At 36.8% G+C, this 24,262-nt stretch overlaps 5 protein-coding genes across 5 annotated transcripts in view; all 5 read right to left on the reverse strand.

Annotated features, from left to right (window-relative positions):
- The window catches only part of LOC134842784 (disks large homolog 4-like), a 574,432-nt gene that overhangs the window by 378,595 nt on the left and 171,575 nt on the right, over nucleotides 1-24,262 (reverse strand). The gene's annotated exons all lie outside the window — the stretch shown is intronic.
- On the reverse strand, nucleotides 1,746-4,742 carry LOC134842808 (tubulin beta chain-like). The gene is made up of 3 exons (XM_063859293.1): nucleotides 4,473-4,742; nucleotides 3,301-3,520; nucleotides 1,746-3,096 (listed from the first exon to the last, which is right to left on the reverse strand). Exons 1-3 carry the CDS (start codon nucleotides 4,527-4,529, stop codon nucleotides 2,036-2,038), a joined length of 1,338 nt encoding a protein of 445 aa, XP_063715363.1. The 5' UTR covers nucleotides 4,530-4,742; the 3' UTR covers nucleotides 1,746-2,035.
- On the reverse strand, nucleotides 5,096-7,438 carry LOC134842807 (SUMO-activating enzyme subunit 2-like). Its single transcript, XM_063859292.1, has one exon. It carries the CDS (start codon nucleotides 7,434-7,436, stop codon nucleotides 5,409-5,411), a length of 2,028 nt encoding a protein of 675 aa, XP_063715362.1. The 5' UTR covers nucleotides 7,437-7,438; the 3' UTR covers nucleotides 5,096-5,408.
- LOC134842546 (probable 2-oxoglutarate dehydrogenase E1 component DHKTD1 homolog, mitochondrial) lies at nucleotides 8,876-11,813 on the reverse strand. Its single transcript, XM_063858936.1, has one exon. It carries the CDS (start codon nucleotides 11,755-11,757, stop codon nucleotides 9,031-9,033), a length of 2,727 nt encoding a protein of 908 aa, XP_063715006.1. The 5' UTR covers nucleotides 11,758-11,813; the 3' UTR covers nucleotides 8,876-9,030.
- LOC134842809 (peptide methionine sulfoxide reductase MsrB-like) lies at nucleotides 12,184-20,466 on the reverse strand. Its single transcript, XM_063859294.1, has 3 exons — nucleotides 20,308-20,466; nucleotides 13,108-13,312; nucleotides 12,184-12,467 (listed from the first exon to the last, which is right to left on the reverse strand). The coding sequence occupies exons 1-3, from the start codon at nucleotides 20,457-20,459 to the stop codon at nucleotides 12,303-12,305; spliced, it is 522 nt and encodes a 173-aa protein (XP_063715364.1). The 5' UTR covers nucleotides 20,460-20,466; the 3' UTR covers nucleotides 12,184-12,302.

The following is a 24,262-nucleotide window of genomic DNA, read 5'->3' on the forward strand; positions in this document are numbered from 1 at the left end:
ACGCTTGCTAATCGCTTATGTAAATTTACCTTATGTATTTATGAATGAGAAACCTTATGTATTTATGAATGAGAAACTGTATTCAACTGTAGTCCATTATATGTAAGTTACTAACGTTCAAAGTTTTCGTCTTGTTCCTCTCGTCACGCCACGCACAAAAAAAACAATTTGACAGAGGTGAACTGAAGTTTCGCACCAATTGCGATACAACACTTATCTAACATGGCCCCTCTAAACATTTAAATAAAAACCTTCTTTAGCTCAATACATGGCCTTAAAGCTCTTTGAAAATCAAGAATTTAAGAAAATCAATAAAAAAGTCTTATATTAGAATCAAGAAGTCATCCACGTTTTTCATGACCTTAACACTTGTGCTGTTCGATAGTGTAGTTCGCTTTCATTTTAGCAAAGGAAATGAACTGAAGTTTGAAAACCGCGAAAAATCAAAACAAAACCAAATCATCAAGACCTTATTTAATTGAAAATCTCTTCGACCTTTTTACACTTGAAAAGAGAAAATCAACCAGAAACAACTGATATACTAAAATCAAAAATAACATAAAAACATGAAAATAACTTCGATATAGAGGCACCATAAATTGACTATGCCGATAAACATAATCCGAGCCCGTTTAACCAAAAAGTTAATCAAAATATTAAACACCAGAATTGGTAAATTTACTAACTACAGAACATTTTTCAACTGTTGTAAAAACTTTTTCTATCAAAAACTAGCTTTAAAAACAAACTGCTAACCAGCTGTAATTTGCATTTGGAAAAAAACGGAGAAAAAGCCTATCGAAATTACGACGATAAACACAGATCTGAAAAATATATTTCAAAAACTAAGAAACTAGTTCTTACCTCAAATGATCCAAAGGGTAGTTTAATTTGAATTTGTAAGAAAAATTGTTTACGGGGGAAAAGACTAGTTCCCGATTACAATTCACGTGCTCTCGCAAGTGAAAAAAAAAGAAAAAAAGTAGAAAGAAGCCTCGAATTAGTTGAACTTATGCTATGCGACTGATTGGAAGCTGTGGCCTAGAGATATGGCGTCATAGAAAATTTCCTAACACTAGCCATCAATTATGCAGACCAGATATAGATGCTAATTAACTATCAATGCAATGAAGAAAAAATGACAGCAAATATAAATAGAAATTGTTGAACATCCGACAATCTCACGCACTTCCCTCTGAGCTACGGACGCTTGACTAACGCCAAACATTAGCCGCCAATAAAGAAGAGAACAGATGCTATGAAACTTCCAAAGCTACAGATCGTGGTTATAGCAGATGAGCACTTTTATGAGCACCACCAAATGAGCACTTTTATTAGATTGAAAAAAAAAATTATATCGTACTAACACAGTACGCTTGGCTTTTGTAAATACAACATGCATTAAAAATGCAGACATGCACAAAATTTGTCAGTTAGTTGACGAGATTTGAGATAAAAACCAAATTGAGTAATCCTGCGAACAAAGTTATTTGAGGGGGGATGGGAAGTCTAGTACCAGTTCCAACACTCTTGCTTATAGCTCTAACACAAGGATAAAAAAGGAAATCATAAACAGTTTTTCTCGAAAAATTTCAAATGAAATACCACTAAATTCAGCTTGAGTATTTGAACTCCTCTATCAAGAAATCAATAACTTCTTGCTATCTAACTAGCTGCCACTTTCCAGCCATTCAAAGATATTTATCTTCCCTAATCTATCTTGTGCTCATCTATAGAAAAATTGCTTGCAATAATAATCTAAATTTAAGATCGATGACAGGAATAAATTAGATTCAGCTTTATATAATTGATGTAAATTTAAAATTGATGACACATTTAAATTGACATTTGAGTATTGCACAATTCATGTAATATTGCGAAGGTCCAATTTCATTGGTATAAGAAAAGGAAACCTATTCGACTAATTGCATTTTAATATCAGTATAAACCCACACGCCCATGTATTTCATTTGCTGTATAAATAAACTCATGCACATGAGTTCTGTATGCTTTTTCAGCTCTGAAATGTTGCTTTTCAAGCCTCTTCACCGTCTTCCTCCTCTTCGAACTCTCCGTCTTCCTCGGCAGTCGCATCCTGGTACTGTTGGTACTCAGACACAAGATCATTCATGTTGCTCTCAGCCTCTGTGAATTCCATCTCGTCCATACCCTCGCCAGTGTACCAATGCAAGAAAGCCTTTCGTCTGAACATGACTGTAAATTGCTCCCCAATTCGCTTGAACAATTCCTGAATCGCAGTGCTGTTTCCAATGAACGTTCCCGACATCTTCAAGCCTCGAGGCGGTATGTCACACACTGCTGTTTTCACGTTATTTGGGATCCACTCGACAAAGTAGCTGCTGTTCTTGTTTTGCACGTTCAGCATTTGCTCGTCCACTTCCTTCATTGACATACGTCCTCTGAACATGGCCGCGACAGTCAAGTACCTTCCGTGTCGCGGGTCACAAGCGGCCATCATGTTCTTTGAGTCAAACATCTGTTGGGTTAACTCGGGAACCGAAAGTGTTCGATATTGCTGGGAGCCCCTTGAAGTTAGTGGAGCAAAACCAGGCATGAAAAAATGGAGACGAGGAAATGGTACCATGTTCACTGCTAGTTTCCTCAAGTCAGCATTTAACTGGCCTGGAAATCGGAGGCAAGTCGTGACTCCAGACATAGTAGAAGAAACCAGGTGGTTCAAGTCCCCATAGGTTGGCGTAGTCAACTTCAGTGTCCGGAAGCAGATGTCATACAGTGCCTCGTTGTCGATGCAATAAGTCTCGTCAGTATTCTCCACGAGCTGATGAACCGAAAGAGTCGCATTGTACGGTTCCACGACGGTATCCGAAACTTTGGGAGATGGCACGACTGAGAACGTATTCATGATTCGGTCAGGGTACTCCTCTCGGATCTTGGAGATGAGAAGGGTTCCCATTCCGGATCCGGTACCACCTCCGAGAGAGTGCGTGAGCTGGAACCCCTGAATGCAGTCACAACCCTCGGCCTCTTTCCGGACAACGTCCAAAACAGAATCGACCAGTTCCGCTCCCTCAGTGTAGTGGCCTTTAGCCCAATTGTTGCCGGCCCCAGATTGACCTAAACATCGACAATTGAATTTATCTGTTCCATGATAACAATAACAATTTAAATCCACGTACATCTGCCAACTGCTGATGTTATAGAGATTTTAAACTGCGATAATTGTGCACTTATTCAAATTGATATTCTTGATATTATGGGCGCAGTTTCTTCAAATCTTATTATCTTGTGCGCCGTCCTAAATTGTTCTCAAATACAAGCCAAAAATGAAGTTGTCGGGTCTGAAGATCTGTCCGAAAGGTCCAGATCTGACGGAGTCCATAGTTCCCGGCTCCAGATCGACCAGTATTGCCCTTGGCACATACCTGCCGCCAGAGGCCTCAGTGTAGTACACATCGATCCTCTCTAGCTGCAAATCCGAGTCTCCGGCGTAGGCACCCGTTGGGTCGATGCCATGCTCGTCCGAAATCACTTCCCAGAACTAGAACAGACACGAAATATAATCAGTCAGTATAAATAAGAAAATGCATAAAACAATTTACTTTTTGGATCAGATAATGGGCGAAGATGGACAATGTTGAGTAAAGAAAAAAATAGGTTGCTCAGATATTTGGCCTTTAGAAGCATAGCAAAGAATATGTTTTTTTTCAGTAATGAAATCGTTGCATCCCATCCAGGGGCGGATCTAGGCTTTTCTCGAGGGGGGGGGGGGGGGGGGGCGGATTTTGTCGACTTTTTTTTAGGTCGACCAAATTAATTTTTCGAGCTCTCCCAAAGCACTATTTTGTCCCTATTTGGGCCAAACTTTGTGCGCCGCAGGCAAAATTTTGAAAAAACAGGCCAAAAAGCGTTTTCAGACACTTTGTAAAATTTTTGACCGAAAAATTGCTTTTTTTCGGCGCGCGCTCCCCCCTCAAAATTAGTATATATTCGCGCCAAAGGCACCTTTAGAAAAATTTTAGGGTCGGTCGACCAAAAATGGATTTCTTTAAAAGTTCCAAAGGGGGGACCCTTTGGTTCGGCAGGGGGTCGAATCCCTGAGGAAAAAGAGCCAAGACCCTATATTGACCAAATTTTCTGCGCCGCAGGCAATTTTTCGAAAAAAAACAGGCCAAAAAAAGTCGTTTTTGGGCACTTTTTGAAAATTTTGACCAAAAAAAAATGTGTTTTCGGCGCGCTCACCCCTCCCCTCCCCCTCTCAAAATTAATATATATTAATATTCGCGACAAAAAGCGCCTTAAGAAAAATTTTAGGCTCTGTCAGCCAAAAATGAATGTCTTAAAACAGTACCACACAGGATGACGATTTTACTTCACATAGTCTTTCTCTTCACCTTTTAGTAGATTCAAAATGTTTGTCTCAATTTGCGCTACTCTTTAATGAGCGGGCATTAAAACAGCATTACATGATGATGGTAATAAATGAGACTGACCTTTGCTCCGATCTGGTTACCACACTGACCCGCTTGCAAGTGAACTATTTCCCTCATTGTGATTGGCTGATTGGTGTAGAAAGTTGATCAGATCAGAAGACTAAAGTTGTTTAGAATAGAATAGAACAGAACAGATAATCGCAGAGAAATCTAAAAAATTGATACTTTTATATTTCCGTACTTTACTATTTCCGTTTCGATGCCAATAAACAAACAAAACTAGCGTAGCATACTGTTATTTGTGAGCCAAACTATTTTTTCTGTACGCCGCAAAAAGAGACATATGCTAACTTCAAGTACGCTCGATTAATTTTATTACTATATTTAACCATTACGCACAAATTGACCACCATATTTGCAAACAATATTTTAGTTGGTTCAATACCACCGCTTAAAAATCCTAATCCAGATATTTCTATATGAGCTTGGCATTTCAAAAATTTCCGAAACCCTTCGTTATATGAGACTGTCTTCTTTTTACGACCCTGCTCCTCCCTACAAATTATCCTATCAAAAATGTCTCCTATTCAGTGAAAGGTCAGAAAAGGGCAAAATGATATAACTTTGTAACTTGAGAACGAAATTAACGAAATAAAACTTCAATAAAAATGAAGTAAACCAACATTCATCCGAGGAAAAATTAATAAACAACATAATAGAGGAATAAACAAATCATCTAACTCAAATTACGACTTGTAAAGTAATTTTACTCTTACTTGATTGACATTATCCGCATTTTATACACGCTGTAACAAAAAACGCTGAAACTACACCTAAATTTCTCGCAAAATTTCTGCGACGCATCACACCAAACAAGAGTTACAACTTCAAAAAAGTTTCAGGTTCATACTAATTATTCACTGTCAACAGTGAACTTCACAGATATGAGAACTACAGTTCTGAATCCAAAAACTCGTAACAGAACAGAAACTACATTTAATCTAGGCACACCAAATCATCATCCGACTCTTCAGATTTTGCAGTCGCAACTCGCTTCGCATCTCCGTTAGCACATGCCTCAAACTCGCTTTCGTCAATTTTCTGTTTCTTACTCTTTGGTTCCAAAACACCTGGCTGATTGACATCTTCATCTTCGTCATCATCAAGGTCAATGACTTCACAATTTTGACTTCCATTAGTGACTGAAGTATCCTCGCTTTTTTCGTTGGTTGTATCAGCCATCTCAATTTTCGCATGTTTATCTTCAGTTTCCCTCTTTTCTAATCCATTTTCTGATTGTGGTCCCCCGTTTTTCTCACTACCATTTTCTACATTTGCCGAAGCAGCTGGAATTGCATCGAGACCCAAAATCTGGAAATTCTGTTCATCGGTCAAGCTTCGATCTTCTTCGTCAACCTTCTCACTGTGCTGAACGACAATCACTACTGTGAAATTTTGGAAGAAATCGTCAGCTTTCAATCTGGTCCCGTCGGTTACCTTGAAAGACTCCAGGGTCCGTTCCAAATTTCCAACGTTATCTTCCGGATCACTGGATACCAGAATGGTTCCTTTTCCATCGTCCAGCTCAACATCAGCTTCCACCATACTCAACGACTTTTTCAAAACCTTGTCGACCAGCGACTTGATTAGAAAACTCGAGCAATTCACTCGCAAAACCACCTCTGGTTTAGAACTGCAAACATAGCATTTCGGATTCGGCTCGTGCAACTGTGAAGCTACAAACAGAGTACCGTATCTTCCACTTGGCAGTTTTTTCAGGAAAATTTGTTTGCAATCTTCAATGTTACCCAAAAGTGCTTTCTTGGCTTCTGTTACCATTAGGCCCGCTACTATTGCATTGGTAGTTGCTATGGCTGGAATAATGTTACCGGCCATGGACTTAACATCAAATCTGGACTTTCCTTGAATGCTGAAGATTTGGCACCTTATGTTTGCAGCACCTGCTGTAAAATCCATCGTGATGTCATCATCTTTATCCCAAGTGAGGAAACCTTCTTCGGATGCGCTTTTTCTCTTTTTCAGTTCATTTATGCTCTTTCCCAGCACTTTAACCCAGCTATCTGTACTCCATAATTCAGTATCACTTAAGCCGGAAGGGTGCTCCCAGTTTTCTTCCGCAGGAACTTCAAGAGGTTTCGGTGGGGTTCTTTTTAACCACAGATTCTTCATGGTGAGCAAGTATTGCACGTCTTTTACAAACAGTTTGGTGATGATTTCTTTAGGGTTATAGTCAACAGAGGTTGCCCATTCACGGGTCGACACTTTCTTATCGCTTCCGTAATCTTTCATCAGATCAGCGTCTGAGGTGTCCTGGTTCTCTGTAGCTTCTTGGTCATTACTATCCGGCGATACTTCATTATCTTCATCTGGAGAAACTTCTCCGAATAGCTGATTGAAAAGCTGTTTAGCCCACACAATACAATGTATAGGTTCACTAGGTGTATTTCTCACAGTACAAGTAGGGTACGTTTTCTCTTTGGCCTCTTTTGGAACACATTCGTAGCATTCCGACTTGCCTTTTTTGATCACATACGTTTGGCCAAAAAAACCGGAAGTGCCACTTTCGATCAAAGCAACATCTGCCGCTAGGCATAATCTGTTCACGTGATTTCTAGCGGCTCGATTGTCTAGTGCGTTGATAACAATTGCAAACTGCTTGAAAAACGCGACATTGTATTTATCGCTGATTATGCTTTCATGATAAGTAGTGATTTCACAATTAGGATTGAACTTCAAGGCCGACTCTTTGGCGATCACACATTTCGGCTGCCCTACATGTGGACGTTGGAACAGAAACTGACGATTCAAATTGCTAACTTCGATTGTGTCAAGGTCAAAAATATGGACTTTTGTGAAACCGGAAAGGACAAGGTTCTTCAAAACTTCGCAGCCAACACCGCCGGCTCCGACCAGCAGCACCGAACAAGCAGCCACTTTACGATACTCTTCTTCAATGGCAGCTTTGCGCTGTTTAAGTTCCGCTAGTATGCTTGCCTTGTTCATTGATTTCTGAAAAGAAAGAAGATTTGTTTCAATTTGGAACTTCAACACAGAAGCGAAGCGTATCTTCGCACCACTTGCAATACACACAAACAAAAATCGGAAAAAATGAAAAAGGTCGAAAAAAAACTGGGCGAACCAAGTTTTTCTATGTCTCGATAAAAGATAACTAGGGGCGCAGCTAAAGCTGGAGGTACTTAATTGATATTTTTTGAACCTTTGATTTTGATGCGGGATGAAATGGATTATTTCCAAATTTTCAAAAATAGGTTGAATCTTTCAACTCATGTTTGACACAGAGGCGAAGTGGCACTTTGCATACACAAGCAAACATATGACCAATAACGCTACTGGGAACAACTGAATGAGTATGACTTCGAGTCTACATAATTTCTTAAGTGACGCCAGCCAATTATGAGTCTACATAATTGGTAAGTGACGCAAGCAAATGACGCATTAACAGTCCCAGTCAATTTGAAAAAAAAAATAACCAACTGACATGCCTCAATTTATAGAGCGGACGGATTTTAACTAGTATACGAAAAATTTCATTGCAAACATCCGACACTGCCGAGTTCAGAACCTTCTTATTTTGTTGCGGATCTCCTTCCCTACCTCTACGCTAATGATCCATGAAACCTTGAAGCTAAAGTGCTATTTCTAATATAACAGTCTGGGTTAATACCCTTAGCATTGGCTGTATTTAAAAGCTGGTCGTTGGTATTATGCACATAACTGCAGAAAAAGAATACTTTCAAAATGAACACGAATATTTACGCCTTATGTTGGAAAAAAAGATAGCTCATCCAACATAAGGCTATCACAAAAACTTTGCTTGTGTAATAAAGTAGTTATTAGAAAACGTTCAAAAAAGAAGATGATGCAGGCACGCAGAAGAGTAGGTGGTCTTTCCATTGATATCTTTTTTTTTCGAAAATCGGTAAAGTAGTTTTTGAGAAAATCTTAAATTTTCCCAATAAACCTAATCTCATATAATTTCATAATACATGTTTTTATCAAACAGGAAGTTTACGTTAATATGCTAAGCAAGGCATTTGAATTTTTGATTAGCAAGGGAACAAAACTTACGAAGCGGAAACAAGGCCGACAATCTTTGAGCAGACACCAGTAGGGCCGAATCAAAAATGATTTTTAAAAAATTTAAAAATGTTTTCAGTCCCCCTGAAACTACAAAAAACAGTTTTTCCAAACATCATGATACTCGCTCACAGCACAAAAAAAAACGTGATGCGACACAAAGAAAGTCCGACAATTTATCTTTTACCGGAAATTGTTTACAACTTCATACATACTGAAAAAACAAGGTCCTACCGGGACTCGAAACCCTAACCTTAGGGTGCAAAAGCGACAGCGTTAAAGTTGTTTACGGGAAAAAGACTAGTTACCGATTACAAGTCACTTGCGCTCGTCAGGATCAAAAATCATAATACATATGTTTTTTAAAGTTACATTCAAAATCAACCGAATGACTAGGCACAAGGCTCGGTTTAACATTGTGCAAGAATTTATTAAATAAAAAGCGAGAAGTTTATCCAATACATTTGAAAATTATATCAGTTGATTTCATAAATTGAGGTCACTTTTTTCGTCTGAACACTTCTTCGAGAACTTGGCTCTCCTCGTTTTTATGTCTAGTTCCAATTGCAGTGGCCGACACTGCTCTTTCACTTCTACCTACATACTCCAACTCCACTCCCACTAAACTTCTGAATCTAGGGTTGACAAATGACCAAGCTCCTGAATTCCTGTGTTCCTCCTGACACCAGATGAATGATTGACAATTGGGATATTTGACCACAACTGATTGCAACTCTGAGGTAGGAAACGGAACAAGTTGCTCCAGACGAACTAACGCTACGTCTCCGATATTTCTCGCAGACCTCTCTGAGTTGAGAGCATAATATAACTTTCCACATACAAATATTACTTTTTTCACTGTTTCATTACTCTTTAAAACCGGATCGTCAATAACTGGTTTGAAATAAGTCCCCGGCTCAAAATCTCTCAGATTCGATTTAGCTTCCGGCAGACGGATTAGTTTTTTCGGACTGGCAACTATGAGTGGTTTTCTAAAATCTCTAACTTGCTGTCTTCTTAATAAATGAAAATACTGCGCAGGCGTTGTTGGATTAACAACAAACATATTGACTCGATCTGAATCGATCGATGATTCGAAGCTGTCAGTTAACTGCAAAAATCTTTCTAGTCTACAAGAAGAATGCTCTGGGCCCATTCCGTCTAACCCATGAGGTAACAGCATCACTATACCTGATTGCAAACCCCATTTACTTTCACCAGATGCAACAAAAGTGTCAATTATAATCTGAGCACCGTTAAAAAAATCACCAAACTGTGCTTCCCAAATGACTAATGTTTCAGGACAGTCAATCGAGACCCCGTAATCGAACCCTAAAACCGCTTCTTCCGATAAGATAGAATTTGTCACTTCTAGTGAACCGCTGTTTTCGACATCATTGTTAACGCCTCTCAGAGGCATGAAGATGTCACCTGTTTTTTGATCAACGACTTGACAGTGACGATGACTGAAAGTACCTCTGCCGACATCTTCGCCACTTATTCTAACATTTTGACCTTGAACCATGAGTGACCCGATAGCCAAGGCCTCGGCAGTAGCCCAATCAATGCCCTTTTCGCTGTTCATCATTCCGATTCTTGACGTCAATGTCTTCATTAACTTCGACTGGACGTTGAAATCTTCAGGAAATGTTACAGATTTTACGCCGATGTATTTCAGAGTTTGAAGATCAAAACCTGTATCCCACGCTGTAATATTTGGAGACGCAAATCTGCAGGTTTTCCAGTTGCCTTGGAATGATTGTAAAGCTGGCTGAAAATTTTCAACATTTTTGAAATGCTCGTTCAGAAAATCTTTAAAAGAAGCACATTTGGTCTCTAGTTCATGACTTAGCTCTTGTGATAACGATGGAGATAACCGTTCCAAATAAAAATCAGGGGGTGATTTCTTCGAATTGATGAGGTCATACATTTTCGGTTGCGTAATAGTGGCGTCATCCATCTCATTGTGACCCCATTTTCTGTAACATATTAAATTGCACACGATGTCTTTTCTGAACAACTGTTTATACTTCAAGCACAAAAGCGCCGCTTTGTAAGCATCTTCAGGTGAATCCCCGTTGACATGTATAATCGGACAGTTAATCATTTTAGCCATATCACTCGTGTGTCGGAACGAAAACCCTTTTTGCATTGTAAATGCGACTTGATTGTTTGTGATTAAATGAATCGAGCCTCCAACATCATAGCCTGGAATGTAAGCCATGTTAAAACATTCTGCGACAATTCCCTGGCCTGCGAACGCTCCGTCGCCGTGAATCATAAGACCAACGGCTCTGTGAGTATGCTCTAAGAAGGCCTCTTTTTCATCCAATTGAATTTTTCGGTGGAGTTTGGACCAAATTTTCCCTTGAACCACAGGATTAACAGCCTCTAAGTGGGAAGGGTTAGGAAGCAAGGAAACGTGCACTCCATTGTCAAGGTCAACGCTCATCCGTATATGGCTCAGAACATCGTCGTCCATTACTTCCTGAGCGTCTTCTGGAATGCCTGGAAGTCCTTTCATTTTCCTGAACAAAAGAGAAGGCGGACACTTCAGTAACGTAGTCAGCAAGTTGTTTCGACCTCTATGTGCGATACCTATCACGATATCTTCGGTCTTGATTTTCGGAGCCTCTTCGAACAAGGAATCACAGAACACTAGCATACTCTCTGCGCCCTCGCCGCCATACCGTTTAACCGTAGGAAATTTAGCAGCTGTAAAGCGATCAAATTGTTGCCCATTCAACAGAACTTCAGCGATTCTTACTTTAACTTTGTCTTCTAAATTCTGCAACTTAAGTGCTTCGAACTCGTTGAAAAGCCAGTTCTTTTCGAAGCTACTATCTATATGAGATGCTTCCAAAGACGATCCTTCGCTATAAATGGCTTCTAAACTTGATGTAAGGTCTCTCAGCTCATGTATTTTGGTCAATGGGTTCGAATTTTTGAACAACACTGAATCATCTAACTCATCTTGTAACGACTCTTCCGAAAGATTCGAAAGCTTCAATGGGTCCAAGTCAGCTGTTAGAAAATCTTTTTCTCTGAAAAATTTCACATCGTATTCCATTTCAGGGGGAACATTAGTGAATCTTTGTGAGTCCAAATCATCCGTTTTACTGCGTCGATAACTGCTGGAGGAACATTGCCTGGTGAGAATTGCACTTGATATCGGCCAGCGTCCGAACCGACCGATGATTTTGTTCATTCTTAATCCACAAATCATGCCATCTAGTTTCAAGCAGAAATGTCTACTCTAGAGCTCATCATTTCAATCAATTTTCATCTGAAAAGCGATCCAACTCTGATATATTACCATCTACTCTGAGTTACATATTATAAATTACTCCAAAATAAAATATTCTTCAAATTAGTGCTCAGGAGCGATACAAATTACGAACATAGCCAACTGACAGTCGGAAAAGAGTAATAAACTCAAGGAAAGAATAAAACTAACTGTTCGGCAGTGGAGTTCGCCTTCCTTTTAACAAAGGAAATGAACTGAACTTGAAAATTGATCAAAGTCAAACCGCGAAAAATCAAATTGAGCAAAAACCAAGAAAAAACACCACGACCTATAAAAGAGTAATCACTACCTTCATTACTCCTAAAGAGCATTTTCACAACAAATTTCTATCTCAAGAAGCTAATGAATTCAATTGAAAATATTGCGTATGGGAAGTAAGCTAGCAAAACATAATATCTGTATTTACAAATCTGACCCTCTATTAATGGAAAATACATAGAATCTACATTTGTAACAAACTTAAATCAACTGCTTTGGTTTTGATTGCTAACAGAGTCCGGTGTCGATTGACTGCTGAGGTTGACGTTGGATCCAGGAACAAACTTGAGGGCTGCTGAGTTGACACAGTACCTCTCCCCTCCGAACTTCTTCGGTCCATCTTCGAACACGTGACCTATATGAGCTCCACACTAAATTCACAAGAACACATTTATTTAATCGAATTAGCGGTTCTGTTGCTGTTTTAGTTACCTCGTCAAGGTGCAGCGCATAAAATTCGTCATTTCGGTTAGTTTTAGAAAAATAGATTTCGTTTTCGTTAGGAGTGGTTAGTGCGTTCGTTCAGTACTTCTTCAAAGAAGGTTGATTTCTTAGCTTAGGTTATTTTCAGTACTTCCAGAGCAAGCGGTTCTGTTTATAGCCTCCGATACGCATTAAATTTTTGGACATTGCACACGCGGATACCATGATTACCTCTCAATCAACATATTGATTATTCGAAACTCAATTCCGCGTCATCTTTTAAAATCTCACACCTACTAACTGTTCCTTTTAAAAGCTCATCCTTACTTATCTATTACTTGCGAGTTGATGCACATAATAATAATCAAAATCTTCAAATGGCCAAAAAAACTGCCAAAAATCATTATAAATTCGTTTACGAGACGGAGCAAATACATATGCTAATTAAACTTGGTTAGTTATTATCCTAGCACTGCTTGCTTCGAGTGGTCACCATCAGGCCAACGACCTGTTTAGGGTGCCACGAAGATTATTGTATCATGCATTAGAATCCACCACTTCAAAACACGAGACATTTAGCGAGCATACCTTTGAGCACTTGACTTCAATGCGCACTAGTCCGTCGAAAGTGTCCACTGCCCTGTCAGTACTGGACTGAGACACTGTATCGTGGAAGGTGGCCCAACCACAGTGACTGGGATACTTGTGCTCAGAGGAGAAGATTGGCTCACTGCATACTACACATGTGTAGCGACCCGTCTCAAATAATTTCACATATGCGCCAGAGTGGGGCCTAAAACATGTATTCGCCGCGTTCTATTCAAGACATTTTTCTCAGAAGAAAAATTATCACAGAGGTGAAGCGGAGCTTCGCAGCATTTGCGATACAACAAACAAAAAACATCGAAAAAACAACGAAAAACAACTAGGTCTATTAAAATTTAAATTTTCGTAAGTCTCGACAGAAGTTCATTTTAGGCAACGATGATAGACATTAGAATATCAAATAATGAACAGAACGAAAGTTGCGAAGAGGAAACAAAGCCGAAAACCTTTAAGCAGCTAAATGGAGCGAAAAATGATTTAACAAAAATTTCCCCCTGAAACTACATTGAACAACACTTGCACTTGCAACTACAATGAATGTTGCTTACAGCAAAGCAAAATTCGTGATGTGGCAACTAAGTCGACAAAACTTAAGCAGACAAACACAAGTCCCACCATTCAAATTTTACCGGCAAAACATTTCGATGGCATACACACTGAAAAAAAGTTCCGGCCGGGACTCCAAACACTGACCTTAGGGTGCATGGGCAACGGCGTCACCTCTAGGCCAAGTGGGAGCGAACCAGGAAGGAATTTCTTAAGCTTCAATAATAAAAACAACAAAGAAAAGCAAGTTAAGATAAGGTAAGAGAAGTTGTTTATGGGGAAAAAGTCTAGTTCCCGATTACAAGAAACTTGTTTTCGCAAGTGCAAAGATACAATGGAGGCTAACATTTTAAAACAAATGTCAACAAAAAAGAAGCCATTTCAACTATACGCACGGAGATAAATGAGCCAATAAAGCGTTAAAATCAAGGCCAATATTGACGAAAAACCTTGCAAATAGTTTATTTGCTAGTTTAACCAGGGTTTCTTACCAATAGTGGCATTTGTTTGTCTTAATAAGTTTATCACTGTAGCCACGTCCTCCTAATTGTATCATCTACATTGTCCTGATGACAGAATCGCTTCACTTAGACACATAGTTCTCAGATTGTCCCGCTGATTGTAGGACTCTTTGATGAAGTTTAAACTCAAGAGTAAAAGAAACCCACTCCACTTCACATATGTTGAAAGTCGGAAAAACTAAAAACTCGGAAAAATCATATCCGGTCGGACTAGCAAAAAAAAACAAGACTGCTCATATATCAGGGCAAAGCCCTGAATGTTCCGATTGTCCCTTAATTCATATCGAATAGATTTTGGGAAAAGAAAATGTTGAAAATCTATAAACTTTGGACAATATCAAAGTGAAAAATTTCGAGTCGTACGAAATTAATACGACCAATTAGCTAGTCTCAATTCAATTTGGAACGATTTTGTTCAGCGGGATAATTCGCCACGCATAAACAATTCGCGATACGCTCTCATCATAAGCTCTCATCATTATGAATAAACTCTTCAAAGCGCGCATAATTTAGTCCAAAACATAAAAAATGTGGCAATTTTCAAACCCCAGAACTTTACGAAAAATAATCGGTGGTGAAATATCTTTTTATATTTGAACTCAGGAAGTCGATATCTTCAATGGGGTATAAAAAATTCCTGGGGTATAAAAAAAATCATTATTTCGATCGGTGAAAATTGACCGAATAAAAACACCGAGCATAAATATTCCGTTTTCTTCGAAAGTCGGAACAATTATTGACCAAAGCTCAAAATACGTATGATTGAACCCGAGTTGGTCTATGTATCTAATCAGCAACGCCTTCGTTGTTATGATCAATGATACAGAGAGCTTTAAACCTTAACAAACTTGAGGGGTAGAACTATCTAATAAAAAGCTAGTGAACTTTCATTATCTCAGAAAACTTTTACAAAAAGTGGGCTATTCTCATGCGCGAAGGACCGAATGGGCAAAAAACTAGTGGGCGGAGGACCAAAAACAAAATTAGCCGAACAACAATTTTTGAAAAGAATCAATTGCCATTCAATTAAAATGAATTAAATGAAGCAATATTTTGCTTCTTTCATAACGAAACCCTTGAAATATAAAATTTGTTCCAATTCGGCGGCTGTCAAAAACAATATGACAATTTTGCATATTTCTGTCCTTTTTATATTCGGTCAATATCAATAATAAGTCAATATTTCATACTCGGTCAATATCCGAGCAGCTGTAGTAAACTAAATGAAACTTTCTTCAATCTCGCAGAAACAATTTTCTCTTAAAATTCGAGTTGTCCGAGAGAAAATTGAAACATTTGATGCGCTAGCCGACCTACACAAACAGGATTAAGCATTAATTAAAAACAAAATATAGCTTTTTTCTTTGTAAAAAAACACTTTGATGCGTTTGATCACAAATCTCATCTGAGGTAGTTAGAAAGCAATCCAACAAATGAATAATAATGCAGCCGTTTCACAAGCAAATCATTTCTCAAACCTCAGGGTAAGAAGGACAAAGTTATAAAAAAATTATAATTTTTGAAGCTTCTTTTAGCTCCTTCTTTTTTTAAACTGCAAAAAGTTTTGAAATGCAAATGCTTTTTTGTTTTTCAATTGTTTTTTTTTCATATGAAATCGGTAGTCACATAAGCATTTTCTTTACTAGCTATCGAAAAAATATATATATTTTTAGGCTTTCCTTCAGATCTGCTCATAGTCGAAAGAAAAAACATCAACATGCAAAAAAAAATCCATTTTTTTGTGGTCGGAACTTTCTGCTAGTTGCACATCAATCTACTATCCCTAATCATTCTCAGATGATACAAACATTTCAAGAGATATCTCAAACCTGAGTTTCATTTAATTTTAGCAATTCTTCCTAGTTTTGCTAAAATACTAGCGTCTAACGCACCATCCAGTGCTTCGAATTTTAACAACTCAAAAAAGCCGAATTTATCGGAAATAACATCTGCATCTTTTGAGTGTACTCTGACAGCACCAATTTACAGGGTTGGTATTTTTAATTAGTTTTTTAAATTCAAATTTTGAAAAACCATAAAATCTTGAAGTTTTTTTTATTATATCTAAGTTTTTATAAAATAACTAAAGAAATGTCACATCTCGAAAGCTAAAATCAATTGAGCAGTAGCATTTGGACGCAAGATTTGCAACTCCTGAGAGTTCTCTGACAGCCCCTCAACTACAGGGTTCGGAATTTCAAATTTAGGGGAAAAAATTCAATTTTTCTGAAAATTTTTTCAAAAAATCACAATAAATGTCACATCTAGAAAACTATAAATATTTGAGCAGTCATTTTTGGAGGCAAGATTGGCAACTCCTGAGGTACTCTAACAGCCCCATACTAACGGGTTGAAATTTCAAATTTTGAAAAACAAAATTAAGTTTTCTGAAAATGTTTTGAAAAAATCAGAAAAAATGTCATATTTCGAAAGCTTCAAGGATTTGAGCAGCCATATTTGAAGGCGAAATTGACTAATTTGGCAGTAACCTAACAGAGCCTCACTATAGATATGGAAAATCCAAGCTTTTATAAATTTTTTATACCTAAGTTTTCTGAAAAATTTTGAAAAAATCCTAAAAAACGTCATATCTCGAAACCCACCAGGATTTGAGCAGTCATATTTTGCGGCAAAATTTGCAACTCCTGAGAGTACCCTGACAGAGTCTTACTACAGAGATGGTAATTTCAACTTTTGTGAAATTTTTTATATCTAAGTTTTCTGAAAAATTTTGAAAAAACTTCCTAAAAAAACATCATATCTCGAAAACTGCAAAAATTTGAGCAGCCATATTCAGAGGCCAGGCTCACAACCCCCTGAGAGTACCATCACAGATTCCACTTAGAGGATTAAGATCATCAAAGTTTTGGAATTTTTTAACATTTCAAATTTTTTGAAAATTTCGGAGAAAATCATAAAAAACGTCATATCTCGAAAACTACAAGGATTTGAGAAGTGAAAATTGGTAGGCAAAATTCGCAACTCCTGAGAGTACCTTGACAGAGCCTCACTACAGAGATTTTTTAAAATTAAATTTTCTAGAAACTTTTAAAAAATCTCGAAAATTGCCTATCTCGTAAACAACCAGGAGTTGGTTATTCATATATGGAAGCCAGAATCGCAAAATCTGGGAAAACTATTACATTTTCCTACTATTGGGTGACTTATTTTAAACTTGATGAAATAAACACTGAATTTAAAATGGAAAATCGAAAAAAACTTTAACCATTGCAATATACGACATAGCTTAAATGTGAAAAATTCTTTTTGTTAAACATGCAAAAATAATACGTTGAAAAAGCTTAAACATGGCGAAATAGTGAATCCCGCATTTAAATATATAAGAGAAGAGATGAAAGTTAAAAAATTAGGCGACGGGTAGACAGACATAATCAAATTAATTAAAAAAGCAGTTATACAGACAGACAGAGACTTAATTTGGCCTCGAAAAAAATACTGAAAAATTAATGACCTTGCGGAAAACTATTTGAAAACTTTTCTCAAGCATTGAAATATATGATCTAGCTTAAACATGAAAAAATTCTTTCGTTAAACATGCATAATTATTATGCTTAAACATGGGAGATAGCTGTCACTCGCATTAATAGGTCAATGGATAATTTTCGTAAAGAAATCGGTGTCATTAAAGATTATAATTGAAACTTTTAACCGATACAGATAATTGTGCTACAGACATCATTGTAGCGTCATTTCCGAAAATGATACTATATAGCAATTTCCATCTGACAAAAACTACCAATCGAAAACAACGCCAACTGGACAATATGGTTTGCTCGTCTATAGATGCCCAAACGTTGTATTTTGCAACCTAATTTTGATATTGCACCAAAGACTGTCCCGTAGACACATTTCTCAGATTGTCCCGCTGATTGTAGGACTCTTTGATGAAGTTTAAACTCAAGAGTAAAAGAAACCCACTCCACTTCACATATGTTGAAAGTCGGAAAAACTAAAAACTCGGAAAAATCATATCCGGTCGGACTAGCAAAAAAAAACAAGACTGCTCGTATATCAGGGCAAAGCCCTGAATGTTCCGATTGTCCCTTAATTCATATCGAATAGATTTTGGGAAAAGAAAATGTTGAAAATCTATAAACTTTGGACAATATCAAAGTGAAAAATTTCGAGTCGTACGAAATTAATACGACCAATTAGCTAGTCTCAATTCAATTTGGAACGATTTTGTTTAGCGGGATAATTCGCCACGCATAAACAATTCGCGATACGCTCTCATCATAAGCTCTCATCATTATGAATAAACTCTTCAAAGCGCGTATAATTTAGTCCAAAACATAAAAAATTTGGCAATTTTCAAACCCCCAGAACTTTACGAAAAAAAATCGGAGGTGAAATATCTTTTTAATACAAATAAGAAAAACTAACCTAAATCACTAACTAATTAAATGGGTGTCGTGGGCCTCCTTCCCTACCTCTACGCTACAGATCCATAATACCTTGAAACTAAAGTGCTATTTGTACTATAATAGTCTGAGTTAATATCATTAGCATTGGCTGTACTTAAAAGCTGGTTATTGATCAACATCAAAAGGAGTTGCGAAAGAATACAGAAAAATTCTTTTGTTAAACATGCAAAAATAATACGTTGAAAAAGCTTAAACATGGCGAAATAGTGAATCCCGCATTTAAATATATAAGAGAAGAGATGAAAGTTAAAAAATTAGGCGACGGGTAGACAGACATAATCAAATTAATTAAAAAAGCAGTTATACAGACAGACAGAGACTTAATTTGGCCTCGAAAAAAAATACTGAAAAATTAATGACCTTGCGGAAAACTATTTGAAAACTTTTCTCAAGCATTGAAATATATGATCTAGCTTAAACATGAAAAAATTCTTTCGTTAAACATGCATAATTATTATGCTTAAACATGGGAGATAGCTGTCATTCGCATTAATAGGTCAATGGATAATTTTCGTAAAGAAATCGGTGTCATTAAAGATTATAATTGAAACTTTTAACCGATACAGATAATTGTGCTACAGACATCATTGTAGCGTCATTTCCGAAAAAGATACTATATAGCAATTTCCATCTGACAAAAACTACCAATCGAAAACAACGCCAACTGGACAATATGGTTTGCTCGTCTATAGATACCCAAACGTTGTATTTTTCAACCTAATTTTGATATTGCACCAAAAAAAAAAACAATTATTTAACACTGAGGCGAAGTTGCACTTCGCATACACAAGCAAAAATATGACCGAGAACGCTACTGGGAAAAACTGATTGAGTAAAAATTTGAGTCTACAAAATTTTTTATGTGACGCACGCCAATCATGAGTCTACATAATTGCTAAGTGACGCAAGCACATTATGACGCTTGAGTAGTACCAGTCAATTTGCAAAGAAAAAGAAAATTACCAACTAACATGCTTCAATTTATAGAGCGGACGCATTTTAACTAGTATACGAAAAATTTCAGTAAAAACATCCGACCCTGCCGAGGTGGGAACCCTCTTATTTTGTCGTGGGCCTCCTTCCCTACCTCTACGCTACAGATCCATGATACCTTGAAACTAAAGTGCTATTTGTACTATAATAGTCTGAGTAAATATCATTAGCATTGGCTGTACTTAAAATCTGGTTATTGATCAAAATGAACACTCAAAATGAGTACATTTTGTCGCAACAATATTTGTGTCGCAACAATATTTTCGACTTAGGTTGGAAAAAAAGGTAGTTCATACAATAACACAACTTTTGCTTGCGTAAAGACAGCCAATATATTTTTTTAAAACTGTTGATTTTCATAACAAGTTTTGTGAACAATACAAAAAATTCAAAACTTGGCAAATTTGTTCTCCCATAGCGTACTAAATAAAACGAAAAATTTTCTTAATTTTCGTTTTATTTAGTCGAATACTTTCTTTTACTATTTCTCCAACTAACAAAGTGAACGCCCACGCTAGCACAAAATATCCATAGTTATGGTACATTCGCATCAATTTAGGTTAAAGTCTAAAACCAATTCTCTTTCCTCCAGTAAAATTACCGAAACTTTCCTGTGTATATTTTTAAAACATGAAATAATTTCATGCACTGTAGACAGTACGTAAAATTTTACGTACTTTTCTGTTCCCTTTTCTTGTGTGATGTGGAATTGCAGAGGCGTTAGAGATTCTCTCAGCTTCTGCTTCTCTTTGTACTTCCACTCTCTAGTTTGTTTAGAAGACTGATCAGCTGTTGACTGTGTTAAATCACCTTGACTTGATTCTACCATAACTAAAAACTGAAGCAACAACGGAAATAAAACTCTAACGATGTCAATGAGCATATTTTACACACTTTTCAAAACTACAAACATACATCGAACTTACATGGCTGACACACTTTCTAACTTTCTAATATTGTTTTTGAATATGAAATCTTCAACACTCAATTGGCACAGTGTCAACGAACTCGAAAAATTGGCAGTCAACGATTATTTTTTCTGAACAATTTTCACTTTTGAGTTTCAAAGAAAACAAATAAAGAAGCCTGAAGCTCTTTCAATTTCAAGTATTTTATAATTGACACATTTCTGATAAACTCAATTTGAAAAAAAAAATTGAATCAATCCATAATTAATTTTTTCTACTGCGATAATCTAATTCGTGGTATCCGTTTTTGAGTCTATCAGTCAAAAAAGTTTTTTGTTCGCTTCATTTGTGTTTTCGTTCTTGGAGAAGCTAATCGGCCTTCCTTTTGGTAAAATGTGGATTCTCGACTTGTGAAAAAAAAACAATACCACTTAAAAAAATCTTGTTTGTAAATTGGCAACTAAGCAATGAACCTTGAGCGAACATAACTGCTCTTCAAATGATGCGAGAAACCTTTTCTGCTCAGACCATTTAGAACTAAGATCAAAAAACATATCAGTTCCGTATTCTGAGCTGATTACATAAACACAGCCAACAGAAAGTGTCAATTAAATCAAAAACAAAGAAAAACTCGACAGATTTTGTTCAAAAAAATATTTATAGTCTTTAACCCTTTTGAACTTCATGAATCTTTCATGATTCACACAAATCCAAATCAGTAAGTAAATTTTTATACCGCTGGCAAACTTATAAACCAAAGTCCCTTTGCGAAATTAAGTCAAACATGTTTACTTGCACTTTAGTTCTTGTAGAGCCTAACTGCCCTTCCAATTAGTAAATGAACTTAGATGAATTTAAAAAAATAATAAAAGTCCCTCCGTCTAGATAGAAAACAATTAGTTTTCCTGAAAAAAACTTCCGGTCAAAACGGACGAAACTAATTATCCTGAAAAAAAACTTAACGGACGGAATGAGTAAAAAATAACTTCTTCATTAAAAGTTGGTTTGCAAAAGAAAAATTGCATAGACAAAAAACATGCAGACTAAAGAAAATACTTAAGCATCGAAAAAAAAGAAAAGTGGAAACAAAGACAAAAACATACGGTCAGAAATCTTTTGAGCCAAAAAAATATCAAAAAGGCTTGAAAACGAACAAATAGTTTTAACTCCCCTCCCTCTCGAAACACAAATGCACACAAACACTTTTTTTAGTTTATCAAAAAAAGCAAAATGAGGCCAATGAGTCAATATAATACATACCGGAACATATGATGCTGAAAAAAGAGAAAAGGAAAAATAAACAAAACAAAATATTAATTAACAGATCGAATTGGTAAAACTACAACCAACGTAAAAATCAAATTGCGAATAGGATGGAAATTTAAAAAGCTAACATGCTCAAAAATATCTTTTGCAGCTTTTACAGCAGAAGGGGCCAGGAGATGAGTCCTGTGAATTAAGTTATTTACAGAAAAAGTCTAGTTCCCATTTGAAACATTTGCTATCGCAAGTGTGACACAGAGGGGACGCCAGAACACGAAAAAAGCAGCCTATAAAGTGCAAAAGGAAAAAATATAAATAAGCCTCGAATTAGTGAAACTTCAGCTATGCATCGGATTCGATCTCCGACCGTGAGATTTTGAGTACCACGCACTGACCACTCAGACACGGACGCTCAATTAATCACAAACACTAGCCACAAAAAACAGAGAACAGATGCTATGAAATTTCCAAGACTACAGATCGTGATTATAGCAAAAGTGCCACCAAAGTGAACACTTTTATTTGCGAGTTATGCTAGAAAAAAGAAAGTTTGTACTTAAACACTAAAAACTGAACAATTGCTTCGTTGATTACTTCTAGAAAATCTAGCAATACAATATCCATTAAAATAAAGCCAGCGAACTAGTAAGGATGTTAAGCAGAAGAGGGTTTACATACCGCAGGTATTGAGCCCTTTCCATTCATTATGCTCGCAGAAGCGCCTTTAGATTAAAAACAACACACAGCTGTAGAACTTCACTTCGCTAACAAAGAAAAAATGGATAATAATAGAAAATACAAAAATCAACTTCAGAATAAAACCTGATGCAACGCTATTTGAAATCGGTTCTCTGCAACAAGGATGCGCAGAAACAATTTGCCAAAATGCGCAGAAGCATTCACTGATTATAAACCAACCCACTAACTTAAGCACTGAATCTGTTAACTTGAAAAGGTATGTTCCAGTTGCTTCGCACCACTTGCGATACAACACAAGCAAAAAAAAATTAGACATTGAAAAAACTATGTAAACCCAAATTTTCATATGCCTCGATTAAAAAAAACTGGAGGCCCAACTAAAGCTGGAGGTACACGTGTTTGATATTGAACGAATTTGCTATACTGATGCGGCACGAAAAGTATGATTTCAAAAATTGGACTTTGCCTTAAAATTTCTTACTCTTCTCAATTATTTTAGTAGACAACAACTAGGTAAAGTTGTGTCTCTACTAAAATAAGTGAGAAGAGTAAGAAAATTTAAGATAACCCATGTTCTCAAAGAGATAATTTTTCTCTAACAAAAAATTAAGGAGTCGCAGCTTCTGCATGAACAAATATCGGAAACCTTTTTTTCTATGGAACTTTTAATCTCAGATTTGATTGGGTAAATTTTAAGACAATTCTAAAAGTTTCTAAAATATGGTCATAACTTCTAAAAAACGTTCAAAAGACTTTCCAAAATTCATAACGTTTTTCTGCCAAGAGCAAGTTATGGCCGCTTAAGCAGGTCAGATTCTCAAAGCCGGGTTTCTCGATTGAACACAATCTGAAAATTGGCCCGGTAGTTTTCGCTTAGAGTCAATAAGTTTCCAAAAAACTGTCAAAGTTTCACAAGTTCGACTTGTTTAAGCGCCATAACTATTTTCTTAAAGAAACTGGGAATAGCCAGTTAAAAAGGTAGACTTTCATCAACCTGTTGCTTCGATTAAACGTACGATATCAGATTTGGCAGGATAGTTAGCGAGAAAAGTCAAAAAACGGTCGAATAATCAAAAATTGAATGTGGGAGTGCAGAAGGGATTCACTCAACCATTAATTTCAATTGAACCCAAAATCTCAGATTTGGGGCGGTAGTTTTCGAGAGAAGTCATAAGCTTTCAAGAAACAAAAAATCAAAATGCCAAAACTTTTAGTGTCGAAAAAATTGGGCGTAGTTGCATAAGCAAATGAGCTTCCCACAAACCGTTCTGAGAATTGAACCCTAAATGTCAGATTTGGGACGGTAGTTTTCGAGAGAAGTCATAAGCTTTCAAGAAACAAAAAAATCAAAATACCAAAACTTTTGGTGTAAAAAAATATGGGCGTAGTGGCATAAGCAAATGAGCTTCCCACAAACCGTTCTGAGAATTGAATCCAAAATGTCAGATATGGCGGGGTAGTGTTCGAGAATATTCAAAAAGTTTCAAAAAAACGGTCAAATAATCAAAAATTTGACTTTTCAGAGGGCGATAACTTCTTGTGTGCAACTTTTTGTTATTTTCCGCTAAAGCAGAGGAGCTTACCACTACGTTATCACATTGAACCCACAATATCAGAAGTATGACGATAATTTTCGAGAAAAGCCGAAAAAATTCATAAAACGGTCAAAAGTTTGACTATTCCGAAAGCCATAACTTTATGTGTAAAAAATGGGCGTAGCCACGTATGCAGAAGAGCTCTTCAAAACATTTCTATTCATTGA

The sequence above is a fragment of the Symsagittifera roscoffensis genome, chromosome 3 (assembly GCF_963678635.1).
Source record: "Symsagittifera roscoffensis chromosome 3, txSymRosc1.1, whole genome shotgun sequence".
Lineage (NCBI taxonomy): Eukaryota > Metazoa > Xenacoelomorpha > Acoela > Convolutidae > Symsagittifera > Symsagittifera roscoffensis.